This window comes from Rhamphochromis longiceps, linkage group LG6, assembly GCF_057381845.1.
Source record: "Rhamphochromis longiceps isolate RC_006_pf linkage group LG6, R_longiceps_female_GT1.1, whole genome shotgun sequence".
Taxonomy (NCBI): domain Eukaryota; kingdom Metazoa; phylum Chordata; class Actinopteri; order Cichliformes; family Cichlidae; genus Rhamphochromis; species Rhamphochromis longiceps.
The window spans coordinates 27,066,932-27,087,914 of record NC_140562.1 but is presented as its reverse complement, the minus strand read 5'-3'; the positions used below and the strand labels follow the sequence as shown (position 1 = coordinate 27,087,914).

The following is a 20,983-nucleotide window of genomic DNA, read 5'->3' as shown; positions in this document are numbered from 1 at the left end:
GATTTCATGGATTAGCACAGTATACTTTGTTGCTAACATTGTTCTAAATTTGCATTTAATGCTTCTCCTTGTTGTTACTGCTACTGTTACTGTCTCTTTTTTCATTATTGCAGTCTGGTCTGACTCCCATGCACGTAGCTGCTTTCATGGGTCACCTCAACATCGTTTTACTTCTACTGCAGAATGGAGCTTCTCCTGATGTTCGTAACATTGTAAGTAGTAATTTCTTTTATCAGGTCAGCGATCAGCAGTCGGAAATACACATCACAAAGTAAACACACATTTCATTTGTTTCAGTGCAAACACGTGAAAAAATGTACCCCGTTCTGGTGTACTTTTTGTGTTTAGCACAGTGTCCTAAAGCTTAAAAATCTTCTGCCTTTGATTGTCAGCGCGGTGAGACAGCTCTCCATATGGCAGCACGAGCAGGACAGATGGAAGTGGTTCGCTGTTTGCTGAGAAATGGAGCGTTGGTGGATGCCATGGCCAGGGTGAGTCAGCTGTAAACATTAATCACTCTTTCCTTCTGTTTACAGTAAATTTTTATATTTCAAGCACTGGTTTGAATGCCTGATGTCACCTGTCCCAGCTCTGCCTACAACATCACCGTTCATTCTAATTTTACTGCTTTTAAATGACTGCATCATTTCCGTTTATCCTTTTCTTCTATAACATGTACTACCTCTTTTCCCCTCAACTACAGGAGGACCAGACTCCCCTGCACATTGCATCCCGTCTGGGAAAAACAGACATTGTCCAGCTACTATTACAGCACATGGCCTACCCGGATGCTGCCACCACAAATGGCTACACTCCTCTCCACATTTCAGCCAGAGAGGGGCAGGTGGAGACAGCTGCTGTGCTCCTGGAGGCTGGAGCTTCACACTCAATGGCCACCAAGGTGAACAGAGGATGAATGCACGTAGACAGATAAATAACATGTGATAAGTTAAATCAGTGGAATTTTAATTAATCCCTTTTACATCTACAGAAAGGATTCACTCCATTACATGTAGCAGCAAAATATGGAAGCCTCGACGTAGCAAAACTTCTCCTTCAGCGCAGAGCTCTTACTGATGATGCTGGCAAGGTGAGCTGAAGTTGTAGAAGCAGGTTCTGAAACAAAACCCAGCACTGAGGGTAATTGTCTTAATTTCAGAGAGAGACACATTACACTTAATCTTTGAGCATCTGATTGTTTTCTCTGAAACACAAATTATGGAATAAAACTGACTTGAAACAAAAAAAACACACACAAAAACACACACACAAAAATATCACAAAGGCTTGCAAAAAGTTTCATTAAATCAAATGCTTCTTTTCACAGAATGGCTTAACTCCACTACATGTGGCAGCTCATTATGACAACCAAGAGGTGGCGCTGCTGCTCCTGGATAAAGGTGCATCGCCTCATGCTACTGCAAAGGTTAGGCTGAGTTTTAAAGAAAAATAAAGGTCCATGAGAAGCTCACACTTGTTTGCATGTACTGTATTTCTATCACAGTGTATATCTTCTTTCGTTCCTCTGTTTTAGAATGGCTACACTCCTCTCCACATTGCAGCCAAAAAGAACCAGACAAACATTGCTTTAGCGCTACTGCAGTATGGAGCAGAGACCAATGCTTTAACGAAACAGGGAGTCAGCCCTCTGCATCTGGCAGCTCAGGAAGGACATGCAGAGATGGCCAGCCTCCTGCTGGGAAAAGGAGCCCATGTGAACACAGCGACAAAGGTCACACAGAAGCACAATCTTTATGACATTTTTATTTATTAAAATAATTTGAAGTGGAAACAAGAAACACATGCACTCTACATACAGCTGTATAAAACTCTTTAGTTCTTAAGCTGAGTGCTCTATAACAACAGTTTTGTCTAATTTGTTCCATGAAGCAATTTATTACTATGTTAATAAATTGCTTCATGGAATTAATAAAATAAAAAAGTGTGAAGGATGGTAATGTGACATTGCTTTGTGTTTTACAGAGTGGACTAACTCCTCTGCATCTTGCTGCCCAAGAGGACAAAGTCACTGTAACAGAAGTACTAGCCAAACATGATGCCAACTTGGACCAGCAAACCAAAGTACAGACATGCATGTGCATGACAAATTTAACAAGTATACGCAAAAGAAAATTGTTACTAGTAATGAAAACCTAACAGTATGCTAATCTACAAGAATTTTCCTGTGTGAATGACAGTATGTCTTGCTTACTTTCTGTTTATTCGCTTTATGTTTACATGTTAATATTTAAGTGTATCATATGGACGTGCATGTAAATACCTGCCATCCAGAGGCTTTTTAAAAACATAAAGTCTTCATATACATCATATATTCAGGAAGCATTAAGATTGAGTTTAGTGCTTGCTTACAGAAGATCAGTGTTCATCTCTCACCCTCTCCCTCCTCGCTACAGCTTGGATATACCCCTCTGATTGTCGCCTGTCATTATGGAAATGCCAAGATGGTTAACTTCCTGTTACAACAAGGAGCCAGCGTCAACTCCAAAACCAAGGTTATATTTAAATCTTAAATTTGAAGCATGCAAGCTCTATTTAACTTAAACTGCAGACACAGCATGAAGCAAAACTCAAATATAGCATCCCTTTCGTTTTAGTTTCTACTGTGACTTAACAAAATGTTGTTGTCTTCTTTTTAAACTTTTGCCCTGCAGAATGGTTACACGCCACTTCATCAAGCGGCACAACAAGGGAATACACACATAATTAATGTTTTATTACAACATGGGGCCAAGCCCAATACTACTACAGTGGTAAGACACAATAGAGTCCAAGCATTTACTTTTAACATGTGAAATATGTTGTGGAAAAAGTTCTGCTGGTACGCTATCGTATATCCTTCTCTCTGTTAGAATGGAAATACCGCTCTGTCGATTGCGAAACGTTTGGGTTACATTTCTGTGGTAGACACACTGAAAGTCGTCACTGAGGAGGTCATCACAACCACAACTGTAAGCTCATGATTGCTTTAGCCTCTGGAAATGGAGCCAGGAAATTTTTTTGTAACTTAAACTATAACCTTTCTCTGTTTTGGTTGTCTGTTTTCCATGACTCTGAATGGTGTTACATTAGACGGTTACAGAGAAACACAAACTGAATGTTCCAGAGACCATGACTGAGATTCTCGATGTGTCTGATGAAGAGGGTAAGTTACTTAAATGTAGAAAACAAGAATTTAGTGTGCTGCTCATCGATATCAAGCTAATTTTTTTATAGGAAAAAACTACTCCAGTCATGAGACACAATAAGTCATGACTGAGCTTCATTAAAAAATTATACCTCATTGTTCAAAAGTTGTAAAAAAGTGTATTGTAGGTGATGTAGTTTTGGATCTGAAAAAGTGCTCGAAGGGTTGAAGAAGAGCCATTATCTGAGATGTCTGTGGAACTCATCTTTTCGATCCCCATATTACTTGCATAGTCAATGCAACATATATTACATATATATATATATACATGAGAGAGAGAGTGTTATTAATTTTTTCATTGGTCATAACAAGGTTTGGCATTTTTGTTGTATCTGTTTTCCAGGCGAGGACACAATGACAGGTGATGGGGGAGAGTATCTAAGAGCAGAGGACCTCCGTGAGCTGGGAGATGACTCTCTGCCAGGACATTATCTAGATGGCTTCAATTACATGAGCCACAACTTGGACAGGTCAGAAACAGCACACACATATTTTATTTGACAAACATCTAAATTTGCTCACAGCAAACCTTCCAGATCTGCTGTTAGCCAAGTTCATCATCATAAGGAATACCTAAGTAATGCAGATATATACAGAAAAGGTCTGAGAAGATTCACCTTGGTTTTTCATCAGGCCCCAACACACTCCCATTCACCAAAGTTTCCATCAAAGAGAAGTTCTCATTGAAGATCTGCTTACAAGTCACCAGGTAAGCGTAGTATCCGTAGTCTAACCTTCAATAAAGTATCTTTAGACACTCGAGGTGAGTTTAACCAGCCTGCTGATGCTTGTTGTTCTTTAGGTGTCAACACTGTCTAGAGAGCATGAAAAGGACTCATTCCGTCTGAGCTGGGGTGCTGAACATCTTGATAATGTTGTGCTGTCCTCCAGTCTGCTACATTCTGGGTATAAACACACACAAACACACACAGAGAAAAACTCACACTCCTTTCTTTCAGAGAAAATCCAAATGTTGGGACTTAACCCAGTTGCAAACTTAACATACACATTCCCATTATGTCTGGAAATACTGAGGGGTTTTTTTAAACCCACAATTTGTAAAATCCACAAGATGCCATAAACTTTTTGTGGACTTGCATTAAATCAGCTTAGGGTGCACACTTTATCCAAATTTCTTTAGTAAATTATCCACAACCAAAAGCAGAATTGTCTTTATTGTCACTACACACAGTTTCATTTTGCATGGCGTCTCTTATAGAAATAAATACATTAAGCCCATCTTTGGAAATTCTACCAACCTGTTTATGGTAGCAGTGCCCTCTAAAGGCACATTGACTTCAAAGTAAAATCAATTTTTTTTTACACTTGTAGCATTTTAATTTCAGAGTGAGCTTGGACATTAGAATTCAGACTAAAGGCTCCATCTTTATACACAAAGGTGTACATCTTGGATAAACAGGCTATGTGGGCATTTCTAACTGGATCTTCTCATTTGCATTTTGCTTTGTGTACAGTATGTGCAGCAGCATGTCAAAGGATCAGCTGATATTGATTTTTTTTTTTTAATGATTTACTTATACTCAAAGCATTATTCTGCCATTGTTGTGTATTTTCTGGTTCTATTTTAGTTTACTTGCTGATAAAGTCACCAAAGTTTAAGACACAAAATGGCATCTCGGTGCTTTGCAAGCCTTTATTTCAGTAAATCTTTCTCCTGTTTGCAGCTGTCCTTCAGCTTATATACCTCCTGCAACAAATTACTGACTGTTCTGCTGCTTGTGCTGGCTAATGCACTACTTCAAGGGTTATCATTATATTCTGAAATAGATATTCCATCTTTTACATGCCCTTATTTTTTTCTGGTGTACTTTTGGTGTATTTTTCATACTTTCTCATGTGTCTTTTCTACTCCTTTTATTTTTCCTGCTGTGTAATTATCTGTCTGGTCAGGTTTTCTCACTTTTACTCATTCTTTTTTCTCTCTTTCTCTTTTATTTATTTTGTTGTTGCTTCGATGTGCATTCTCTTATCTTCTCTGTGTTTGTGACTCTGTGTGTGTGTGTGTGTGTGTGTGTGTTGTTTTTGTATTCTGCTTCTAGCCGTTCCTCACCATGCCTAGACCATGACAACAGCAGGTGAAGTCTTTATTTTGTCTATTTTCTTATCTCCTTTGTGCCTTTACTTCTTTTTCTTTGTCACTTTTGAATGATTTTCTCATTTCCATCCTGTTTCTCTGCTTTATTTCATAATGAATGCCCTTACATTACCTGAAATAACCTGAAATAACCAGATTTTTTTTTATCCTTAGTGCAGCTCTAGCTGGCTTTGCCCTGTTTTTAATGCAATTTAATTATATCAGTTCATAATACAACCTGTGTCCTGACCAGAATCTTGCAAGTTAAAAAATTAAAGCAGAATAAAACCGAAAAAGTGTTTCTCCAGGATAAAGTGATATTTATTGAGACCTATTTGTTATTAATGTCTCTTCTCAGGTTACAAAAATAGCCTTTTCTTTTACCTTTACTTGATTCAGTTGCCTTGTGAGCATGGAGATTTTGCATCTTTATTTGTTTGAATGTCTAGAAACCAATTCATCCATTTCTGGTGCCTTTTCTTTAGCTTCCTGGTCAGCTTTATGGTAGATGCCAGAGGTGGAGCTATGCGTGGTTGCCGTCACAATGGTTTGCGAATTATTGTCCCACCAAGAAAGTGCTCTGCCCCGACACGGGTGACTTGCAGGCTGGTGAAGAGGCATCGTCTGGCCTCTATGCCACCTATGGTAGAGGGTGAAGGGCTGGCTGGTCGCATTATAGAAGTGGGACCCACTGGAGCCCAGTTCTTGGGGTAAATTTGGTTGAGTGTGCGTGTGTTTGTGTGTGTCTGCGCGCATCTACTAACAGTTTGTGTACTTGCTGGTGGCTTTGTACTATCTGGTATAAGTGTGTTTCAGTAGTTGTGTGGTGTGTTCATACTTTCTTCTTCACTCCCCCTCTGTGCTGCGTATGGATCAGTAAGCTCCACCTACCTACAGCTCCACCCCCTCTGAATGAGGGTGAGAGCTTGGTCAGTCGCATCCTGCAGCTGGGTCCTCCAGGAACCAAGTTCCTCGGGTAGGACCATGTGAGGGTGATACCCAACCACCCTCAAATCCTGGTTACACGCCCACCCGTGTTTTTCCCTTGTCCTAAAATTTGAATTTTTTTTTTAGTTTTTCATGATATATATATATTAATTTTTATAATTTATTTTTGTGGTGCTTCTTTTCTTTCTTTGAAGAGAAGGACAGCTTTACCACCTGACCTGTTACCTTAACCTGTTGAGTTTTCTTCATGCTTCCCACAAGCACCTATCTCCCCAATCATGTTTCTAGTTGGATTCTGGTCCTGATGTGAAATAGATGTTTATTTATTTTTATGTTCATAGTTTGTGTTTTGAAATTAATTTTAACTGAGTTTTTATTGTTTTCTTTCTTCGTAAATTCATTCACATGTCAACCTAAACACTATGCTATCATTGATTTTTCTCTGGAGTTAGCGCTGAAAAGCATTAATTAGCATTAGTCCAATTTGTATTTGCTTTTACCTTGTCACACCTTTTAGGCCTGTGATTGTAGAGATCCCCCATTTTGCTGCTCTGCGGGGAACAGAGCGGGAGCTAGTGATCTTAAGGAGTGAAACAGGAGAGAGCTGGAAGGAACACCACTGTGACTTCACTGAAGAGGAACTGAACCAGATACTTAATGGCATGGATGAAAGTAAGGGATCTGAAGTGGCCTGTGATGTATAACTGTGATCGATAGGTTGATATCTCAAAGCATTTTATGTAAAACAATACATGAATGCCATAAAACAAGCAACACTAGAGCAGGAGAGAGTTGTCTTATAGATTTTAAAATGCTAGTATAATAATGTGAAGCACAGTACGTAAATAATAAAGGGAAAAAACAAAGCACTGACTTTATGCTTTCTTTCACAGAACTTGATTCCCCTGAGGAACTTGAAAAGAAAAGAATATGTCGCATCATCACCAGAGACTTCCCACAGTATTTTGCTGTTGTGTCAAGGATAAAGCAGGACAGTCATTTGATTGGTCCAGAGGGCGGGGTCCTCAGTAGTACTCTCGTGCCCCAGGTCCAGGCTGTATTCCCTGAAGGAGCCCTTACTAAGAAGATTAGAGTTGGGCTTCAGGTGTGTACATTCCTTGACTGGTATACCAACAGAATATCCAAATTATGGCTATGAAGAAAAAAAATATGAATACATATTACCACATATCTTGCCCCAGGCTCAGCCTATTGATGTTGACATGGTGAGAAAGATTCTTGGTAATAAAGCAACGTTCAGCCCAATTGTCACATTGGAGCCAAGGAGAAGAAAGTTCCACAAACCCATCACAATGACAATCCCAATTCCCAAGACCTCCAATAGTGACACCACATTCAGTGGGGAGACCCCGACTTTACGTTTGCTTTGTAGTATTACAGGTAAGTATCTATAAATAAAACCCTTTGTTTTAGAAAGAAAACATCTTGGATGGCTTTCAGGCACATCTCATTGGATGACATATTGAAATGCTCCCGTGAACATCCTAATTTATTGTTCATGTTGTATTTGTTGCTTGTGCAATTGCTGTTTTTTTTTCATAATTTTATTAAGATTTCTATGTTTAAAATCTTAATATAAAGCTCTTTAGTCAATCTTTGATATTTTTCTTTGTGTGCTATTAAAAGAAATGACCTGATTTAATGGACGTAATTTATCAGAACTTCGTGGTGGTGGATGTATCTTATCTTAAGTCCAATAAAAAGACAAATGCTGTGTGAAGATTAAAAAATATTGCGTGAACTGTTTTCAGAGGTTGAGTAACAAATCATCGGTTTACCTTTCAGGTGGTACCACTCCTGCACAATGGGAGGACATCACCGGCTCCACGCCTCTCACTTTTGTTAACCAATGTGTTTCCTTCACCACGAATGTGTCAGCAAGGTAAATCCTTTATTTGTTGGTAAATGACGATGCACAGTTGCAGTCTTACGATTGAAGGTTATAAACGTTTATGCTTAAATTTTTACCTGTTGATACTTACCTAAAAGTGTCGTTCATTTGTAGATTCTGGCTGATAGACTGCAGACAGATCCAGGAGTCTGTTGGTTTTGGCACTCAGGTCTACAGAGAAATCATCTGTGTCCCATACATGGCTAAGTTTGTCATTTTTGCTAAGACACTTGACCCCATTGAGGCTCGCCTACGGTGTTTTTGCATGACAGATGACAAGATGGACAAAACCTTGGAACAGCAAGAAAACTTCACTGAAGTCGCCCGCAGCCGAGATGTTGAGGTGCAGTGTAATACTGGGGAATAAATAAGGCAAATCAAATCAAATTGTGTGCACAGGTTTATCTAACGAGGGTTAAACAGTAATTGAGAAAAGTAGGTCGATGTCAATTAATGATGGTTAAGTGGGTATTTAAAGATTTTAAATCAGACGCAGGTTATTACTGACTGATTCTTATTAATATTGGTTCTTTTTCATTTCTGGAAAGAAATTGAATAATATTGTCCAAGAATTTTTGTTTCTTTTGAGCCATGGAAACATTTAGATTTGTCATATCCTGATACAGGTACTAGAGGGGAAACCTATATTTGCTGACTGCTTTGGAAACCTGGTGCCTCTTACCAAGAGTGGGCAGCACCATGTGTTCAGTTTCTATGCCTTCAAAGAGAACAGACTGGCCCTCTTTATTAAAGTATGACTTTAAATCTATTAAAATATATAAAATGTTTACTTTTTTACTCAGAAATTCACAAATCTAAATATATGCAAGTCAGAGACATATTTTTTCCCCAAATATGAGCAGATTCGAGACACAGCACAGGAGCCATGTGGTCGATTGTCTTTTACCAAGGAACCGCGCACGTACCGTAGTCTTAATCTCAATGCAATCTGCAACCTAAACATCACCCTTCCATCATACTCAAAGGTCAGCTTTTAAATATTTTATCATGTATGCTAGGTGATTTTAACTTTAACTTTGAAACTGCCGCATTGCTGATTTCTCCTCATTTTTATTCTTTTATTTAGGAGTCTGATTCAGACCAAGATGGAGATGATGAGGTAAATAAAGTTTGTTTGATTTCAGTCTATAGCAAAAAACCTAGATGGTATAATTAGGTTGCAGCTTACTGTGATTTGACTTCTTTTTTTTTTTTTCAGAGTGAGAAGAGTGACAAGAAATGTAAGTTGTTATTTTAGTATTTGTGCTCTATTAGAAGTTAGTTTTCTTATATATATTGTCACAATAGACCAAGTATCTAAAATGCATGATAGAAATTCATGTATTGAGACATTGTAAAAACTATTTTCAATAGTAATGGGCCTGTATATTATATGATAGTTATGCATTTATGCATCACAAGATTAACTTGAGATTGCTGGTCATAAATATTTTGAAGTATTAAGTTAAAAGATTTGCCTGTTATATATACTAACTACTAATTACTACTACTAACATTGTATGCAGTTACATGTTTGTAACTGGAGGAAATGCTATGGCTGCTATACTTTATGTTCTCACTCCAAACTCCACTGACTTTCCTATCATTTCAATTTTCCACTATATTTGTTTTTATTAATTTCATACAAAGGTCAAAATAGTATTTTTTATATATATCTTCTCAAAATTGTTTGATTCTCTAGATATTTGTACTTGACATTAATCTTAACTTACAGATAATTATGTTTTATGATAATAACATTTATTATGTAACAAGTATTTTTTTGACATAATATTTTCTCATGTTAAACCTCAGCAGTTGTACGAGTTGCGTGTAAAAATTGTTATTCACAGAAAAACAAACAATATCATGTTGTTTGTGCTTGATTACTAGCCAATTTATTATTACATAATTCATGTTCTATGATTTTCTTTAGCCACTGCTTTCTCCTTTGTTGTTTTATTTCTTTAAATTATTATTATTTTTTTGTACTAAGTTACTTTCATTCACTCATTCACACAAATTTTAAATTTGGTTTACACTGTTTTACCTCACTATTTTTATTTTCTATATATGCTATCATGTCACAAAACTATAGGATTCTAGCAGTAACAACTTGTAAGCTATAATATTTAATAATAGTGAACACATCAAATAGAGTGTAAATGCTAAATATAACAGTATTTTATACTAACTAACAGTTCTATATATTGTGTTGCTTACAGTTAGTAGGTATTGAAAAGAGACTAAAACAGTCAAGTAACAGTGATTCTCTTACTTTGCTTACCTCATATTTTCACTCACTCAAATACCTTATAATTTTTTTAATTCAAAGTTTATTATTTAAAAAAATGTTTATTTGTTGGCAAACATGACTATAATAGCAACAATCTTGAGAAGTTTTGTTTGTCTGTTTTCAGTCCTTCTTGTACCTTTGTTCCATATGTAGGTTTATCTGTTTCATCTTGTTTTTGGTATATCTTGCAATTCATTTTTAATGCATAGTCAAACAATTTAGATTATTATGGTACTTATTTACATTCTATTCATTTTGTTACACCTCTTGGCTTTGCTTATGCTGTTGCTGCTCTACCGTTCTTCAAGTGTCTGGGAACTACTTTGTCTTCTTTGGTCTTCTTTTTGAGACTTCCTTATTCTCTGCCTTGTCATCTTCTAACTCTGTGAACTGAAGATGGATTTTTGATGGCATTATCTTGATGACAATTTTCTGATGTCTCTCTCCCCCACTTCATTTGTCCCTTATGTTCTGTACCCTTTTTGGTTCTGAAATATTTTTCACTGAAGACGATGAATCTGAATCAACGGAGACATTCTCCTTAAGAACTAATCAACCTCTTGACCCTGCAACCCTTGCGAGCCCAGATCTCCTGTCAGACACACAAGATGTCAGAATGTCTGCTACCTTTACTCCAGATATCTATGAAGAAAGAGCTGAAACTAATAAATCGGAAGAAAGAGAATCTGTGGCCACTGTAGAACAGTTCAAAGACAGAGTAGAAAAGGCTGGTGAAATTAACGATCGGACGAATGTTAGTAAACTGAGAGGACAACAAATTGATGATATCAAAGATAAATTTTCACTCTATGGGGCCAATACCCTTGAAGAGCCAGTCATAAAGAACATTGAGAAACAAAGTTTAAGTAGATCTTACACAGATGTTAGAGACATCACATTGTTCTCCCCCCCTACCACACCGACAGAAAAATGCCTTGGCCAGAAATCTGCTAGGACATGTGGTTCTCAAGAAGATCTTGTCCAAGATGGATTTGAACAGGTCATTGAGAAGCATGCAAACAAAAAACACCCCCCAGATATCAAGAAACCTATTCGGAAAAAACTTAGAGACAGATCGCGTTCTGGATGTAGCAGTTCTGAGGGAGAGTTGGAAAGGATGAGCTCTGAGGAGTCTTTAGATGGTGATACTATTCTTAAAGAGAGTAGCCTTTTATCCACCCAAGTTGTCGAGCCACCAGCTTCTCCTTTGGTGGTTGAGACACCTATAGGATCAATAAAGGACAGGGTAAAAGCTTTACAGAACAAAGTTGAAGAGGAAGAAGTGCAAAAAGATACTAAAGTCTTTACATACGATGGAAAATCTTCTATTACCGCAAAGAAAATGGAGGAAGCTATGCCAGAACTTCCCAGAGTTCCTAAGTCACCTAGATCTCAGACAGAAAGATTAGAGGAAACTATGTCAGTGAAGGACCTTATGAAAGCTTTCCAAACTGGGGAGGACCCGTCAAAAAGTAAATCTGGGCTTTTTGAACACCAATCCTTGCAGTCTTCTTGTATTTCCACATGGATTTCTGAATCACCAGGTTCGGAAACAGTGCATGATATAGAACAAAGACCTACACAGGAGCCAAAATCACAAATCCAAACTCAAAGGCCCACGATTTTCCATCAACAGAGTAGTGTCAAGAAAGGTGATCAAACAGACATCAAGGATGAACCAGCAAACCTAATCAGCTGTAAAGAATCCCAGTTCACTTCAGACAGTGTTTATATTGAAAAGATGGTTACATTTAGTGATACTGTTCAACGAGATGATGAAAGTGTTAGCCCATTGCGAGAAGTATCAAACTTGTCAGAGAAGGAGGGAATCTCTGTGAAACATCTGATAAAAACATTCCAGACTGGGCAAGAAGATCAAAAAAGTAAAGTGGGACCTCATTCAACACTGATATTAGATTCTAATGATTCTGAAGAGAGAGAGACAACTGAACAAAGTCCTACACAGGAGCCAGAATCACAAAGCCAATCTCAGAGACCCACGGTTTTCCATTCAAAGAGTGACGCTGATGTACACGGCATCATAAAGACAGACACAGATGATCAATCACAAAGTTTAATCAAAACGGAACCACAGTTAATTTCAGACATTTCCCTGTTGAGAAAGACAGTTACGTTTGCTGACACAGTTCAGTATGATGCTGTTAGCCCACAGCAAGATGTGCAAGAGTTTTCAGAAAAGCAAAATGTGTCTGTTAAGGAGCTGATGAAAACATTCCAGTCTGTAAAAGACCCCTCAAAAACTAAAGTGGAACTTTTTGAACACAAACCTGTGGCTTCCTCTATTTCAACATTAATATCCCATTCAGGAGATTCTGCAGAGATACAGAGTACTGAACAAAGTCCTACAAAACAGATAAATACTCAAATCCAAAGTCAGAACCTCACAAATGTACATCAACAGAGTGATGCCAAGCAATATGACCAGGCAGAATTGGTTGATCAACCAGTAACCTTAATCAAAAAGGAATCACAGATAATTTCAGATATTCCTTATGGAAAGTCACTAATATTTGTAGATACACTTCAGGGTGATCAATTGTGTCTTAATAAGGGGCCAAAGATGTTACATAAAGATGCCATGTCTGTGAAGGAGCTGAGGAAAACATTTGAGTCTCAGAAAGACCCTTTGAAGAGTAAAGTTGGAGCACTAGAGTCAGAGTCAGGCATTAAGTGGAGTGAACACAGTCCCAGAAATGAGCCAAAATTGCAAACCCAAATGCAGAATATCACAACTTTCCAACCGCAGAGAGATATGAAGGATTTAGAGGCCCAAACTGGCCCTCTACAGAATCCTGAGAGTTCACAACAAATGTTAGATATTTCTTATTTTGGAGAAACAGTAAAAAATCCTTATGGAATTCAGTTAGATGACGGAAGGGTTAGCTCTTGGAGTGATGATTCAGAGTTATCAAGAAGGATAATGCAACTCGAAGAACCGGCTATTAGAAAGAGTATATCTGATGATTCACAGATTAGCCCTGATCGCAGACCTTCTGAGGACTTTAGTGCAGACATAAAAGCTGAGCTGGAGGAATGTCCAAAGTACCAGCAGTTCAAGCAAACAGCTTCAGATGTCAGACATCAACTTGAGACACCTGAAGAGGAGAGCTTTGCTCAGGATTCTGATACTTATTTTGAGGAAGACATAAGTCCCAAGTATCTTGAGAGTCACAAACATAAAGGCATTGATAAATCCTCAGAGACTAGTGTTATTACAACATATCACTCCAGCACTGGTGAGAGAGACAGTTCTGAAGGACTCATGTCAGGACTGAGCAATGAAATCCATTCGTACTCTACTAAAGAAGATGGAATGTACATTATACCATCAGAGGAAGATCAAATCCAAGTAGAGATAAAAACATCTAGTCAGGCTGATGTAATTAGAGAGAAAGAACTCATGCCAACTTCAGTAACTGAGACTTCACTCCAGGAGGTTTGCATTGACAAAAAGGTACATCAGCAATCATATGAGCAATCTGCAAAACCAAAAGAGATGGCAGGGATGCTATCCCTGCTGAACAGTGACCTGGATCAGTACCTCAAGGACAAGCCAGTGAAAAGTGAGCATGCAGAGGAGGTTGTTGTTCAGGAAAACTTTGAACAAGTTATTCACACCAAAATACATCATTCTTCTAGTGCTGATATGAAGGATGATATTAATGATGAAGAGACACAGATTGATGTGGCTAAAGTAAAAGAACTAACACCATGTTCTATATCAGAGACTCCATTTCAAGAAACTTGCATTCAGAAAAGCTTAAGCCTACAACAGTCTTCAACGGAAAAGCAATCTACATCTGAGAAAAATATGTCTGGCATGTTGTCACTTCTCAATAATGACTTAAATCAACATCTTCAGGAAAGGCCAATGGCAGTACAATCTGAACCAGAAGAAGATCTAGTCCATGAAAGTTATGAAGAAACTGTATTGTCAAGTAATGATTTACAGGACAAACTAGGTGGTGAGGAAAATGAAGTCCTGCAGACTAATGTAATTACAGAGAAAGGACTCACACCAACTCCTGTGAGCGAGACTCCATTTCAAGAAAATTGCACTGAGAGAAACTTAAAACAACAAGAATCTGCAAGTGAAAAGAATATGTCAGGCCTGATATCACTTCTTAGCAGTGACCTAGTTCAACATCTCAAAGAAAAGCCAGTGACAATACAATCCCAACCACAAGAAGAGCTAGTCCATGAGAGGTTCCAACAAGTCATATTGACACGTGATGATTCGGAGGGCAAAATAAAGGGAGAGCCAAATGAAGAGCTTCAGACAGATGTAATTGGAGACAGAGAAATACCAAGTTCAGTGTTGGAAACTCCATTCCAAGAAGTTTGCATAGAGACAAAGGCACACCACCAGCCATCTACATCTGAGAAAAATATGTCTGGCATGTTGTCACTTCTTAGCAGTGACTTATATCAACATCTTGAGGAAAAGTCTGTGGTAGTGCAATATGAACCAGAAGAGGATGTAGTCCATGAGAGATGTGAACAAACTATAGTGAAAGGCAATGATTTACAGGTCAAAATAGGGGAAGAAACAAATGAAGAGCTGCTGACTGATTTAATTAGAAAGGAAAAATTCACAGCAACTTTGGTAAGTGACACTCCATTCCAGGAGGTTTGCACAGAGAGAAAGGCACACCACCAGCAATCTACGTCTGAGAAAAATATGTCTGGCATGTTGTCACTTCTGAGTCATGACTTAGATCAACACCTGAAGGAAAAGCCAATGGCAATGCAGTCTGAACCAGGAGGAGATCTAGTCTGTGAGAGATGGGAACAAATTATAATAAAAAGTAATGATTTACAGGTCAAAATAGGGGAGGAGCCAACTGAAGACCCACAGACTGATGAAATTAGAAAGAAAGAGCTCATGCCAACTTCAGTAACTGAGACTCCATTCCAGGAGGTTTGCATTGACAAAAGGGCACATCAACAATCATATGAGCAATCCGTAAAACCAAAAGAGATGGCAGGCATGCTATCCCTGCTGAACAGTGACCTGGATCAGTACCTCAAGGACAAGCCAGTGAAAAGTGAGCATGCAGAGGAGGTTGTTGTTCAGGAAAACTTTGAACAAGTTATTCACACCAAAATACATCAGTCTTCTAGTGCTGATATGGAGGATGAGATGAATGCACAGACAGATGAACAGACACCGATTAATGTGGCTGAAGTAAAAGAACTAACACCATGTTCTATATCAGAGACTCCATTTCAAGAAACTTGCATTCAGAGAAACTTAAACCAACAACAGTTTACAACTGAGAAGAATATGTCAGGTATGGTATCACTTCTTAGCAGTGACCTAGTTCAACATCTCAACGAAAAGTCAGTGACAATACAATCCCAGCCACAGGAAGAGCTAGTCCATGAGAGGTTCCAACAAGTCATATTGACAAGTGATATTTCAATAGACATGATAAGGGGAGAACCAAGTGAAGACCTTCAGACAGATGTAAGTGGAGGCAGAGAACTAACACCAAGTTCAATGGTGGAAACTTCAATCCAAGAAATTTACATAGAGAGAAAGTCACAGCACCAGCCATCTGCATCTGAGAAAAATATGTCTGGCATGCTATCACTTCTGAGTCATGACTTAGATCAACATCTTGAGGAAAAGTCTGTGGCAATGCAATCTGAACCAGAAGAACATCTAGTCCACGAGAGATGTGAACAAATTATATTGTCCAGTAATGATTTACAGGACAAAATAGACGGTGAGGCAAATAAAAACCTGCACACTGATGTAATTAGAGAGAAAGAAATCATGCCAACTTTGGCAAGTGAGACTCCATTCCAGGAAGTTTGCCTTGAAAAAAAGGTACAATATCAACAATCATACGATCCATCTACAGAAACAAAGGAGATGTCAGGCATGCTATCCCTGCTGAACAGTGACTTGGATCAGTACCTCAAGGACAAGCCAGTGAAAAGTGAGCCTACAGAGGAGGTTGTTGTTCAGGAGAATTTTCAGCAAGTTATTCAAACCAAAATACATCAGTCTTCGAGTGCTGATATGGAGGATGAGATAGGTGCACAGATGCATGACCAGACACAGATTGATGTGGCTGAAGTAAAAGAACTAACACCATGTTCTATATCAGAGACTCCATTTCAAGAAACATGCATTGAGAGAAATTTAGAACAACCAAAGTCTACTACTGAGAAGAATATGTCAGGTATGGTATCACTTCTTAGCAGTGACCTAGTTCAGCATCTCAACGAAAAGTCAGTGACAATACAATCCCAGCCACAGGAAGAGCTAGTCCATGAGAGGTTTCAACAAGTCATATTGACACGTGATAATTTGGGGGGCAAAATAGAGGGAGAATCAAAGGAAGAGCTTCAGACAGATGTAATTGGAAACAGAGAATCAGCTTTGGAAACGTCATTCCAAGACGTTTGCATAGAGACAAATGTGCATCACCAGCAATCTACATCTGAAAAAAATATGTCTGGCATGTTGTCACTTCTTAGTCATGACTTAGATCAACATCTTGAGGAAAAGTCTGTGGTAGTGCAATCTGAACCAGAAGAGGATGTAGTCCATGAGAGATGTGAACAAACTACTGTGAAAAATAATGATTTACAGGTCAAAATAGCAGAAGAGGCAAACAAAGAGCTTCAGACAAATGTAATTGGAGACAGAGAATCAGTGTTGGAAACTCCATTCCAAGAAGTTTGCATAGAGACAAAGGCACACCACCAGCAATCTACATCTGAAAAAAATATGTCTGGCATGTTGTCACTTCTTAGCAGTGACTTAGATCAACATCTTGAGGAAAAGTCTGTGGTAGTGCAATCTGAACCAGAAGAGGTTGTAGTCCATGAGAGATGTGAACAAACTACTGTGAAAAATAATGATTTACAGGTCAAAATAGCAGAAGAGGCAAATGAAGAGCTTCAGACAAATGTAATTGGAGACAGAGAATCAGTGTTGGAAACTCCATTCCAAGAAGTTTGCATAGAGACAAAGGCACACCACCAGCAATCTACATCTGAAAAAAATATGTCTGGCATGTTGTCACTTCTTAGCAGTGACTTAGATCAACATCTTGAGGAAAAGTCTGTGGTAGTGCAATCTGAACCAGAAGAGGATGTAGTCCATGAGAGATGTGAACAAACTACCATAAAAAGTAATGATTTACAGGTCAAAATATCAGAAGAAGAAATCGAAGAGCTGCAGACTGATGTAATGGTAGGCAGAGAAATACTAAGTTCAGTGGTAGAAACTCCATTCCAAGAAATTTGCATAGAGAGAAAGGCGCACCACCAGCCATCTACAACTGGGAAAAATATGTCTGGCATGCTATCAGTTCTTAGTCATGACTTAGATCAGCATCTTCAGGAAAAGTCAGCAGTAGTGCAATCTGAACCAGAAGAGGAACTAGTCCATGAGAGCTACAAGCAAGTTATAGCAATAAAGGATTTCAAACAAGAAACTCATGCCTTATCTCCTGAACATAAAATGATGTCACCAGGAGATACAATTTTTGACAGCCTGGATATCACTAAAAAACAACCTTTAGAAAGTGGTTGGCACACATGTTCTAAAGAAGATGAAGGCCTGAAGAGTTTTTCATCTGAGGAAATTAAAACTGAATGGATGGTGGATGCACATGACTATAAAAGTGACCATGAAGATGTTAGTGTTGCTGTCTCTGATTCTGTTCTTTTTCAAGTACCAAGTAGTTTTAACACACTACAGCGACCGGCTGATTTAGAAAATCTAAACACTGTTGTATTTGATGACCCAGCTAATGAGTCATGTCATCGAGATTCACTAGAAGCTAGCCCTCTTGTGGAGGATAAATCGTCACAGAAATCCCCTGATTCAATTGAACCAAGCCCTACCAAAGAATCTCCTTGTCCAGACTCTCTTGAAGGAAGTCCTACTCAGTCAAACAATGCAGATGTTAAGATCCCAGCAAAGACTGCTGTATATGAAGATTATGCTTCCCAGCTCAGAGCATGTTTTGCTTATGAGAAAAATATTTACTCAGATGAATGTGAGCATGTTGAGCATGATAACAATCTTGAGACAACTGAAATACACAGTGAAAATAAAGAAGACAAATATTCTGAATCCACAAAGAGAGTAGCTCATGGTGAGAGTCTTCACATGTTTGTAAGGCAAGGCTGTTTTGACACAGAAGAAAGGGCGGTTGATGGCACCGATAAACAGTTAACACCAGAAGAGGAGATGTTTAAAATGGCTGCAAAGATCAAAACATTTGAGGAGATGGAACAGGAGTCTAAACTGCGGATAGAAAAATCTTTTGATGCTATTGTACTATCAGAAACAAATGGTCATGAAAATGGTGAGGTTGATCTTAAATCTGGCCCGGTTTCACAGTCTGTCCCACAAGATGCAATAGAGAAAATAACAGAGAAATGTGTGACAGAAAGCATTCACAGACAAAAGGAGGCACTGAATATTACTTTTAATAAGAAGGAAGAAACTCAGTCAGATCCTAAAAGTACTCACTCAGTTGACAGTTCACTGTGTTTAACTGCAACTCCAGATGAACCTGAACAAGAATGTGAGTACTCTGTGCCACACAAAGATAAAGACACTATTGGAGGTGCAGTCACTGACATTCCTTTTTCTGGCTCAGATGAACATCATTTAAATGATGACAAAGAAGTTGGATCACCATTTACAATCGGTTCAGCTTCAGTCAGCCAACCTCAGACTACGGTGTGTACTAAAGAAGGAGAATTTGTTGTAGAGTGTGAGGGTCTTTGCATTTCAGAGGACAGAAAAACACCAGATAAAACACCAGGTGATGAAAAAACCCCTGATCCATTTCAGTTTCAAGAGGGAAAGCTATTTGAAATGACCAGAGGTGGAGCTATTGACATGACAAGAAGCCTCGATGAAGAAAGGGAAGCATATGCATTTTTTCATATTGGGAAACATCCAGTTGATGAAGTTGTCCCAGAAGAGACTGAACACTCTCAATCAAAGTCTTTAACTTTACAGATGAATGATTATGTCTCAGATGTAACCCATCAAGAAACCCCAAATTCATATTTGACTCAGGGTACCAGTGACAAAGCATCTAGTCCCAATTCTGAAACTGTCATCGTAGCTACAAGTGGAAAATCACAACTTGAGAAGCCACTTACTAAAGTTCAATGTGCCAGCTCTAGCTCTGCTTTAGACATTAAAAGCCTTGAAAGTCTCGGTCTAAGCTATCTAGACTCTACCATAGCCGATCTTCAATCAGACATATCCACAGTCGCTCATTCATTCTACTCAGACCAGAGCCATGATTTCTCAGATGATGATGATGATGATGATGACGTTGAGGAGGAAGAAGACCAGTGCTCAGTCATAGAGATGGCCTTTTCATCTGGTCAGCCTAGCATGCCAGCATATAATCAGGACTCACCCACACCTTTGACAAAACCAGCCACGGCAGTTAAGGGAGATGGTCATTATAAAAAAGCCAAGAAAGACACACAGATATCTCAAGTTCATGGAGAAGAAAAAAGTTCCACCTTGGCCCGTAGGACTAGATCTGAGGCTAGTGACATAAATAAATCCTCTGTAAAAGACAGCAGGAGTTATTCTGATGGTAGTCAGCCCACTAATACAACTGACCTTTCCCCTTCCAAACTTACTGTAATGACACAAGAAAAAGCTTTACCTCATATGATCTCGACATGCTCTTCTCCAAGGAAAGACAGCCAACTGTCCATGACTATAGAAACATCTGTTAGGCCTTCTTTGGATACCGATGATATAAGTAGCGCTAGTCACAAGAGCCCAGATTCTGTTATCTTCACATATGACATTCCTGCTTCGCATAGTTCAGGTTCTGATGGCAGTAGAGTAGAGCCAACAGAGCATTTGTCTTGTGAGACAGTGGATGTATTTGAATCCAGGCCTGCCTGGAATGAAACAGTGGAAACTCAGATGCAGAGAGTCATCGATGACCAAACTTCAGAATGTACGGCAGGTATGGCCAGACTCAAAGTGGGTTTTTACATTCTTATCTCTTCCTCTCAGCTGCAAGAGCCTTTTCCCTCCTCCTAAGAACAATATCAACATTACTCATTTTGCATTGCTTTCATATGTTGTGACTTGTCTGGTCCCACCTTGCACAGCTTAGTGTATTTTGTATGTGAGTATGTGTGCCCCTATGTGTATATTTTTGTGTTGTGCATGTAAGTTACTTTCCCATCTGTGTTTGTGAATATGCAGTCTCAAGATTGAATGGCCATGTTGGCTAAAGAAATAGTCTAAGTAGTTTCAATGAAGACTTATTGATTATAGATGAATGAATGATTATTATATGAGAGTATTGTCTGTACTAATAATCCAGCTTTACTATTATCAAAATAAGGAAAAGCAGATCTATAACATTACTTACACTAATGACTGAAAAGCATGATGTGCTGACCGTGACTAGTCATTTGTAAGAAAACATTAATTCGTATCAAATTTCAGCCTTTATGTTATCATCTATGTCATTATTACAG

The 20,983-nt window shown here is 38.6% G+C and overlaps 1 protein-coding gene across 4 annotated transcripts in view; it reads left to right on the top strand.

The window, feature by feature from the left end:
- ank2a (ankyrin 2a, neuronal) overlaps positions 1-20,983 on the top strand; it is an 88,506-nt gene that overhangs the window by 32,282 nt on the left and 35,241 nt on the right. Inside the window, exons 12-38 of one of the 4 annotated variants that reach the window (XM_085409995.1) lie at positions 114-212; positions 393-491; positions 704-901; positions 992-1,090; positions 1,328-1,426; positions 1,535-1,732; positions 1,984-2,082; positions 2,415-2,513; positions 2,673-2,771; positions 2,871-2,969; positions 3,091-3,163; positions 3,549-3,675; positions 3,839-3,914; positions 4,008-4,111; positions 5,266-5,301; positions 5,786-6,010; positions 6,178-6,276; positions 6,766-6,920; positions 7,142-7,353; positions 7,451-7,649; positions 8,055-8,151; positions 8,275-8,503; positions 8,787-8,912; positions 9,024-9,146; positions 9,248-9,280; positions 9,380-9,401; positions 10,966-20,460. In XM_085409995.1, coding sequence (XP_085266121.1) covers positions 114-212; positions 393-491; positions 704-901; positions 992-1,090; positions 1,328-1,426; positions 1,535-1,732; positions 1,984-2,082; positions 2,415-2,513; positions 2,673-2,771; positions 2,871-2,969; positions 3,091-3,163; positions 3,549-3,675; positions 3,839-3,914; positions 4,008-4,111; positions 5,266-5,301; positions 5,786-6,010; positions 6,178-6,276; positions 6,766-6,920; positions 7,142-7,353; positions 7,451-7,649; positions 8,055-8,151; positions 8,275-8,503; positions 8,787-8,912; positions 9,024-9,146; positions 9,248-9,280; positions 9,380-9,401; positions 10,966-20,460 — 12,619 coding nt within the window. Of the gene's footprint in view, positions 1-113; positions 213-392; positions 492-703; positions 902-991; positions 1,091-1,327; positions 1,427-1,534; positions 1,733-1,983; positions 2,083-2,414; positions 2,514-2,672; positions 2,772-2,870; positions 2,970-3,090; positions 3,164-3,548; positions 3,676-3,838; positions 3,915-4,007; positions 4,112-5,265; positions 5,302-5,785; positions 6,011-6,177; positions 6,277-6,765; positions 6,921-7,141; positions 7,354-7,450; positions 7,650-8,054; positions 8,152-8,274; positions 8,504-8,786; positions 8,913-9,023; positions 9,147-9,247; positions 9,281-9,379; positions 9,402-10,965; positions 20,461-20,983 lie in introns of those variants that run through there. The other 3 variants (XM_085409994.1, XM_085409993.1, XM_085409992.1) reach the window with 3 other exon arrangements.